The 9,681-nt window shown below is 42.5% G+C and overlaps 1 protein-coding gene across 1 annotated transcript; it reads left to right on the plus strand.

Annotated features, from left to right (window-relative positions):
- The first annotated feature begins 1,058 nt into the window (after nucleotides 1–1,058).
- LOC138351057 (gastrula zinc finger protein XlCGF57.1-like) lies at nucleotides 1,059–1,622 on the plus strand. The gene has a single exon (XM_069302638.1). The coding sequence runs from the start codon at nucleotides 1,059–1,061 to the stop codon at nucleotides 1,620–1,622; it is 564 nt and encodes a 187-aa protein (XP_069158739.1).
- Nucleotides 1,623–9,681: the final 8,059 nt, after the last annotated feature.

A 9,681-nucleotide genomic window follows, 5' to 3' on the forward strand; every position in this document is an offset into this window, starting at 1 on the left:
CTTCCCAATCATGTTAAAGACTGTACCTCTCTCAACCAGTTTAAGATAAAAACTAAGCACTACCTAATAAATTCCCTGTAACCTACCTTACCCCTATATTGTCAACCCATGTCTTTTATTTTTAAACAATGCTGTTTATCGACCTTATTGTAATTTTGCTGTTTTTCTGCCATGTTCCCCCCTTTTTTATTTTTATTTGTTCTCAACACATTTTATACTTTAATCTCAATTAGTATTAAGTTTTAGTCTTTAATGATTCCTGCCCGAAACGCTTTGCGTAATAGTGGCTTTCGGCATTGTATGTACTAGCTCTATCTATAAATCCATCAACTTTTGTATCTTACCTTGTATATATGTACCTTACCTGAATAAAAATTTATTATTATTATTATTATTATTATAATAAATATTTGTATTTATATTGTATTGTTAATAAAATAAATGCAAAGTAGTGCATTCACCATGGAAGCAATGTTTTCTTCAGAAAGTATATAATCGTGTGCCATTATATTTTAAGAAAAAATGCAAGCACATTCTTTAATTGGAGAAAATGAAGAAAATATAAAAGATAAATGTAGAAAACCAGTTACAAACAAAAGTAAGCAGTAGGAAAAATAAAGTGTGGCACCAGACAGAACACTGGAACGCCTGGGTGAGCGTCGTCGCCATTATCACAACACCGGACGGTGAGTGTCCAGACATAAGCATAAAACCTTCCCACAAACTGCACCTATCATAAAGAAGAAGTCATACCATTGACCGCCAAGTGCTCACATCAAGTCTAACTCGAAGAAACAACACTCAAGTCTTGCCTAACCCTCAACATTGACGCCCCACTGTGAGGCGTCTCCCAGCATCACCACTCGTGCAGTCATCCGGAGGAGGAAACCTTCACACAAACTGCACCTATCATAAAGAAGATGAAGACTCCCAAGTGTCCAGAGTGTGGGGAGATGTTCAGTCAGCTTGGAAGTATGAAGCGTCACATGTTAGTGCATTCTGGTGAAAAACCTCATAAGTGTCCAGAGTGTGGGAAGATGTTCAGTCAGCTTGGAAGTATGAAGACTCACATGTTAATGCATTCTGGTGAAAAACCTCATAAGTGTCCAGAGTGTGGGAAGAGGTTCAGTCAGCTCAGAAGTATGAAGATTCACATGTTAGTGCATTCGGGTGAAAAACCTCATAAGTGTCCAGAGTGTGGGAAGAGGTTCAATCAGCTTGGACATGTGAAGATTCACATGTTAGTGCATTCGGGTGAAAAACCTCATAAGTGTCCAGAGTGTGGGAAGAGGTTCAATCAGCTTGGACATGTGAAGACTCACATGTTAGTGCATTCGGGTGAAAAACCTCATAAGTGTCCAGAGTGTGGGAAGAGGTTTAGACGTCTTGACTCTATGAAGAATCACATGATGATGCACACTGATGAAAGACCTTTAGAGTGTGATGAGTGTGGTAGAAGGTTTAGAAATCGTCAAGCTATAATACGTCACATGTTAGTACATACTGAAGAAAGGCCTTTTGAGTGTGATAAATGTGGCAGATTATTTAAGTCACGTTCAGCTATGAAAGCACACATGATAGTGCATTTGAATGTGCCTCCCATGCCCTTGCCCCACCCATAGCACTACTGTTCAACAAATCTATAGAGTGTCACACCTTCCCTGATATCCTCAAAAAAGCAAGAGTAACGCCAGTCCATAAAGGAGGCAATCCGGCGGACATAAACAATTATAGACCAATATCAAATCTACCCATTCTATCAAAAATATTTGAAAAAATTATTTACAAACAGCTCTATTCCTACCTCGTAAAATTCGACATACTCAGCCCCTGCCAGTTTGGCTTCCGGTCCCAAAAGAGTACCAATGATGCAATCATTAGTCTCCTTGACATTATCTACTCAGCCCTTGACAAAAATGAGTTTCCGATTGGACTCTTCATTGACCTAAGAAAAGCCTTTGATACTGTTAATCACAACTACCTCTTATTTAAACTCCAGCATTATGGAATCCGAGGCCTTGCCCTTGACTACATCCGATCCTATCTTAGTGACAGACACCAATATGTAACCATCAATGATTCAACTTCTTCCACTCTACCAATTACCGTTGGAGTGCCACAGGGCAGCATCTTAGGACCTCTTCTATTTCTTATATATATAAACGATCTGCCTAATGTCTCTAATATTCTCAAACCTATATTGTTTGCTGACGATACTACCCTTATCTACTCAAACCTCAACCCACATACACTAAATAATGTTGTGAATAATGAATTAAAAAAAGTCCACTTATGGATGTCAACGAACAAACTAACATTAAACATCGAAAAGACTTACTACATCTTATTTGGAAACAAATCATCAAATGCAATTCAGCTACAGATAGACAACATTAACATCAGTAATAAAAATGATGGCAAGTTTCTTGGCCTATTCCTAGACAAGAGACTCAACTTCAGCACCCACATTCAACACATAACTAAGAAAGTCTCTAAGACAGTTGGTATACTCTCCAAAATCAGATATTATGTTCCTAACTCTGCTCTCCTCTCACTATATTATGCACTAATCTACCCCTATCTTAATTATGGTATCTGTGCATGGGGGTCTACCACTGCAAACCACCTTAAGCCCATCATCACACAGCAAAAATCTGCTATCAGAATAATAACTAACTCTGCTTTCAGACAACACTCAGCTCCCTTGTTTAAATCTCTAAACTTGCTAAATATTAACTCCCTCCACACATTCTCTTGTGTCAACTACATTTACAAAACCCTGTTCTTAAATGCAAACCATGCTCTGAAACTCTCCCTGGACAGATATAATAGGACCCATTATCACCACACCAGAAATAAATATCTCTTTGATATCCCCAGGGTCAAACTTAATCTGTGTAAACACTCTATGCAAATTAAGGGACCTAGTCTATGGAACTCACTCCCTAGTGAATTGAAAAACTGTAAAACTTTTGCCTTATTTAAAAGCAAAACCAAAAAGTACCTAACTTCATCTATTTAGTTTCCTACACTGAGCTTTAATTTGCTCTGTACCTAGTGGTACCCAATCTCCTAATTTTTATGTAATATCAAACAACCTTATCATTGTGTTCATTGCTGTCTTCTTTTATGTGCTAGCCATATGCTGTATTGTGACTACCAATTTTTGTCAACTACCATTCAAGCTGTCATTGCAATCAATCTTATATTGTTTCTGCTGTATTGTGCCTACCAATTTGTTGTCAACTACCATTTTAAGCTGTCATTGCAATCAATCATAGCTACCTATGCGCTTTAATATACTGTACCTATAATTTTCTCTCATCTTTTTTTTTTTTTCATTCCATGTAATCTGTTATCATTTTTTTGTCTATAAATTTTGCAAGTATTTACCTCCTTAAAATTTTCTTAGATTAAGGACCTGCCCGAAACGCTGCGCGTGCTAGTGGCTTTACAAGACTGTAATTACCATAATTGTATCCTCACATTCCTTATGTACATTCTTGTATATGCATAAATAAATAAATAAATAAATAAATTGTTGTTGTTGAATGATAAACCTTCATGAGTGTCCAGAGTGTTGGAAGAGATTGTCATCTTTATATTTATTTTATTAATTTCTTTCTTTATTTTTATTTATTTATTTATATATATAATAAGGTACATTGGGTTTATGAGAGTACAGAGCATTGAAGTTTTACATTCTCGTAAAGCCACTAGCACTCATAGCGTTTCGTGCAGATCCTCAATCTAACATATAATTTTAAGAAGGTAATTTCTAGTAAAATTAAAAAAATGTTTACATTGTAAGAAAGTATAAAAATACATCGTATGAAAACTCAGAATGGCACATTTGGGTGATAGATTAAACATTTTGAGTGTGAGAGATAAATCAGAAAATGCTTAAGTATAATGTATAATAAGTGCATATTAGTTCATTTACTTATATTACCATTTATCCAATTTTAAAATTGTTGGAAATTGTAAACTTAATCAGGAAAATATCTTGCACTCTCCATAGCTACATCCATTATTTTATTATATATTTTTATACTGTTTTAGCTTACCCAATTCCCGGAACTTTATGCTATTCTCTATGCTCTTCGTCTCTTGCTTTCTCGTTGTCAGTCTTCCTTTGTGGTTGTTGTTGACTCTCGTAGTGCCCTCATGGCTCTCGGGTCCTTTAATCCGGTTCATCCAGTAGTTGTCGAGATCCAGCATTGGCTGTTTCTCGTTCACAGTAAATTTAAGTCGGTTGAGTTTTGTTGGGTTCCCAGCCATATTGGTGTGTCTTTAAATGAGCGTGCGGATGCTGCCGCTAAGGAAGCTGTCCGCTCTTGTCCCATCTCTCGTAAAGGCATTCCGTATTCCGACTTTTACCCGGTTATCCATTCCTCAGTCCTTACCCGTTGGCAGGCTTCTTGGTTGTCTGTTACTGGTAACAAGCTACGTACTCTTAAGTGTTGTGTTTCCTCGTGGCCGTCCTCCTTCCACCGTAACCGGCGGTGGGAAACAGCTCTGGCGAGGTTGCGTATTGGCCATACTCGCTTAACCCATGGTCACTTGATGGAGCGCCGCCCTGCTTCTTATTGTCCTAGTTGCATTGTCCCTCTTACGGTCGTGCATGTCCTTCTTGAATGTCCTGACTTCCAGGACGAGCGTGTGTCTTGCTTTCCGACCGCCCCTCGCGGTCACCTGTCCCTCAATAGAATTCTTGGTGACTCGGATACTTTTGATATCGTTCGCCTTATGCGTTTTTGTTCACGTATTGGCATCCTTGGTGATATTTAGCGCCCTCTGATTATTTTGCGTATTTGATGGTGCTACATAGCCTTCCCGGTTTGGTGCCTTCTTTTGATAATTACTTACTTACTTAACCCATGGTCACTTGATGGAGCGCCGCCCTGCTCCTTATTGTCCTAGTTGCATTGTCCCTCTTACGGTCGTGCATGTCCTTCTTGAATGTCCTGACTTCCAGGACGAGCGTGTGTCTTGCTTTCCGACCGCCCCTCGCGGTCACCTGTCCCTCGGTAGAATTGTTGGTGACTCGGATACTTTTGATATTGTTCGCCTTATGCGGTTTTGTTCTCGTATTGGCATCCTTGGTGATATTTAGCGCCCTCTGATTATTTTGCGTATTTGATGGTGCTACATAGCCTTCCCGGTTTGGTGCCTTCTTTTGATAATTACTTACTTACTTACCTATAAATTATGGTGTGGTGATTATTAATTTGTAGATATAAGCCTAAATTTAATCATTGCATAATTGGTACGTATGATTTTTATAGGTTTGTTTTGCCAGGTATATATGTAGCCTATATGGCAGGAGTGGCCAAACTTGCTTACTGTAAGACCTACAAATGATAAAACTCAGATGTTTGAGAGCTGCAGGAGAATTATTTGAGAGTCAAAGCTTCCTTACTGAATAATATCAACAGTGTCTGCTGGCTATTTATTGATGATTTTAACTCATTTAACTTATTTTTTCTTAAGTCTGATTTAGGTGGATAATCATACGAAAACTTCCTGTGATTAGATTTGTACTGGTGTTTCAAGTTCCTGGCTTTGTAATGACTGAGTGGCACTTGACAAACAAGGCACAAAGGTTTACCTCCTTTAACTGTGAATGCAAACTTTGATCCATAAGTATCGGAACTTTTTATATAGTCGTGCATTTCTTGCTCTGGATTCGGGTAGAAATTTCTAGAATGTTCATTCTCAAGAATTTTTTACTAGCTGCACATTAAAGATCAAAGAGCTGCGGTTTTTCCAACCATGGCCAAACCACGGCTTGCAATTTGTCATCGAGGCAAACCAAAACAATATAGTATATTGTTTTGATTAGCAGTTAGGTTCTTGTAATGTTGATGGATGTGAATGATGTGTAGTTATTATTTCCTTAGGAGCAATCATTGGCCTATATTATTTATAGATAGAATATGGTGTAATACTTGACTCTTACCTATTACCTTTTAATTATATTATGTAGAACTGGATGAGTGTCTCGACATACAAAGTAACTGTTCACCCACAGTAACTACATCTTATAGAACTTGCAAGAAACACTGTACGTGTTAGTGACTTTACAATAATGTAAAAATACCAATCTTATGTAATATCACCAACCCATTATACTTGCTTGTGAATAAATTATTATTATTATTATTATTATTATTATTAACTTGACAATTATCTTAACACACAAGGTCACTGTCGACTTACAGTAATAATATGTTATAGAACTTAGCTAACTCCTATTAATAACTTGTATTATTGGTAACATTGGGATAATTAAGTTGAGGCATTATTAGGGTCAGTTTGTTCTGACAGTTAGTTCACTGTCCCTCACTGTCCCTCACTGTCCCCCTGTCCCTCACTGTCCCTCTCTGTCCACCTGTCCCTCTCTGTCCACCTGTCCCTCTCTGTCCACCTGTCCCTTAGTGTCCTCCTGTCCCTCACTGTCCCTCACTGTCTCACTGTCCCCCTGTCCCTCATTGTCTCACTGTCCCCCTGTCCCTCACTGCCCCTCACTGTCCCTCAATGTCTCACTGTCCCCCTGTCCCTCACTGTCCCCCTGTCCCTCACATTCCCCCTGGCCCTCACTGTCTCACTGTCCCTCACTGTCTCACTGTCCCTCACTATCTCACTGTCCCTCACTGTCCCTCTCTGTCCACCTGTCCCTTTCTGTCCTCCTGTCCCTCACTGTCCCTCTCTGTTCCTCACTGTCCCTCACTGTCTCCCTGTTCCTCACTCTCCCCCTGTCCCTCTCTGTTCCTCACTGTCCCCCTGTCCCTCACTGTCCCTCACTGTCTCACTATCCCTCACTGTCCCTCGCTGTCTCACTGTCCCCCTGTCCCTCACTGTCTCACTGTCCCTCACTGTCTCACTTCCCCCTGTCCCTCACTGTCCCCCTATCCCTCACTGTCCCCCTGTCCCTCACTGTCTCACTGTCCCTCACTGTCCCTCACTGTCCCTCACTGTCTCACTGTCCCTCACTGTCTCACTGTCCCTCTCTGTCCTTCACTGTCCCTCACTTTCTCACTGTCCCTCACTGCCCCTCACTGTCTCACTGTCCCTCACTGTCTCACTGTCCCTCACTGCCCCTCACTGTCTCACTGCCCCTCACTGTCTCACTGCCCCTCACTGTCTCACTGTCCCTCACTGTCTCACTGTCCCTCACTGCCCCTCACTGTCTCACTGCCCCTCACTGTCTCACTGCCCCTCACTGTCTCACTGTCCCTCACTGTCACTCACTGTCTCACTGTCCCTCACTGTCACTCACTGTCTCACTGTCCCTCACTGTCCCCCTGTCCCTCACTGTCCCTCACTGTCCCTCACTGTCCCTCACTGTCCCTCACTGTCCCTCACTGTCCCCCTGTCCCTCACTGTCCCCCTGTCCCTCACTGTCCCCCTGTCCCTCACTGTCCCTCACTGTCTCACTGTCCCCATTATCCTCATTGTCTCACTGTCCCCCTGTCCCTCACTGTCTCACTGTCCCTCACTGCCCCCATGTTCCTCATTGTCTCACTGTCCCCCTGTCCCTCACTGTCCCTCACTGTCCCCCCTGTCCCTCACTGTCCCCCTGTCCCTCACTGTTCCTCACTGTCTCACTGTCCCTCACTGTCTCACTGTCCCTCACTGTTCCTCACTGTCTCACTGTCCCTCACTGTCCCACACTGTCCCTCACTGTCCCACACTGTCCCTCACTGTCCCCCTGTCCCTCACTGTCCCTCATTGTCTCCCGGTCACTCACTGACACTTTCTATCCCCTGTCCCTCACTGTCCCTGACTGTCCCTCTTTCCCTCTCTGTCCCTCACTGTCCCCCTGTCCCTCATTGTCCCCCTGTCCCTCACTGTCCCCTGTCCCTCACATTCCTTTTGTCCCTCACTTTCCCCTTTGTCCCTCACTGTCCCCCTGTCCCACACTGTCTCCCAGTCCCTCACTGTTCCTCACTGTCCCTCACTGTCCCTGACTGTCCCTCTTTCCCTCTCTGTCCCTCACTGTCCCCCTGTCCCTCACTGTCCCCCTGTCCCTCACTGTCCCCCTGTCCCCCTGTCCCTCACATTCCTTTTGTCCCTCACTTTCCCCTTTGTCCCTCACTGTCCCCCTGTCCCACACTGTCTCCCAGTCCCTCACTGTCCCTCACTGTCCCTCACTCTCTCCCTGTCCATCCTGTCACAGCAGCTGTCTTTGCCTCTCCTCGTTTCTGCTATTCTCTGTGTCTGCCTGTCTCTCTATAGTCTCTGTTTATTTCCTTGCTCTTTCTCTGTCCTTCTCTCACTGACTTTGCATATCCTTATCTATCCGTCTCTGTGTCTAACATTCTCTCCCTGACTCTGACTCCATCTGTCTATTTCTGTCTCGTTCTTCTTCCATCTCTCTCTCTCTCTCTCTCTCTCTCTCTCTCTCTCTCTCTCTCTCTCTCTCTCTCTCTCTCTCTCTCTCTCTCTTCGTCTCTCTCTCTCTCTCTCTTCCTCTCTCTCTCTCTCTCTCTCTCTCTCTCTTCGTCTCTCTCTCTCTCTCTCTCTCTCTCTCTCTCTCTCTCTCTCTCTCTCTCTCTCTCTCTCTCTCTCTCTCTCTCTCTCTCTTCGTCTCTCTCTCTCTCTCTCTCTCTCTCTCTCTCTCTCTCTCTCTCTCTCTCTCTCTCTCTCTCTCTCTCTCTCTTCGTCTCTCTCTCTCTCTCTCTTCGTCTCTCTCTCTCTCTCTCTCTCTCTCTCTCTCTCTTCGTCTCTCTCTCTCTCTCTCTCTCTCTCTCTCTCTCTCTCTCTCTCTCTCTCTCTCTCTCTCTCTCTCTCTCTCTCTCTCTCTCTCTCTCTCTCTTTCTTTCTCTCTCTCTCTCTCCTCTCCTCCTCTTGCGCTCTCTCCCTGTCTCTGTCTTTCTAAATGCAATAAAGATAATTATACCTAATAAATTCAAATGTAATAATTAGAATTAACGTTTTAAAAACCTTTGCTCAAAAAGTTATATCATGACATTTAAAACACGTTTTATTAAAACTTTTTGACCTCACGTTTTATAGTTATCTTTACAAATTCTCAAAATACGTATTTTAACCGTAATTTAAAACGTGCCCAAAACAACGAAATGTCGTTTTTAGCACGTTTTGAAAACGTGAAAATGTTTGGTGGGGTACGTGTCTTCCCATTACCTTACCACAGACAAACGGGCAAACGATCTTCTTTTTTTCTGTAAATGTGACGAGGCCTTGCCCCCAGCTATTGAAACAGCCGAACATCAACACTCCAACACTTTACCGTCACATTTCATGGGGGCCTGTCCACGGAGCTTCACTCAGGTACTGGTGCCAGATCGTAAATTTGTGGTAAGCGTATTTGGCTTTGGTAAAGTAACTTTTCACTATTTTCAATATTCAATTTTATTTTCGTATGGTGCTGTGTGTATTGTGCATTTCGAGATATATGGTGAAGGTGAGACAACTTTGGATTACGTGGTGACTGTAGGCCTCAGTCATTCTCTTAATTGGTCATCTCTCCCTCCGTGTTATTACTCGTGTTTACCATCTTTTGTCCCTAGGATATTTCTCATATTTTCGGCAGATCATCATATTGGTACCCTGGTACTGTGGTCTGCCCCCGGGTCAAGAGCACCTAATCTTCTGCAATCTGACGGTAGGAGGATAAAGAGGGCCATAGTTCCTCTCGCACGAACTTTTTTTTTT

Source organism: Procambarus clarkii, chromosome 5 (genome assembly GCF_040958095.1).
Source record: "Procambarus clarkii isolate CNS0578487 chromosome 5, FALCON_Pclarkii_2.0, whole genome shotgun sequence".
Taxonomy (NCBI): Eukaryota; Metazoa; Arthropoda; class Malacostraca; order Decapoda; family Cambaridae; genus Procambarus; species Procambarus clarkii.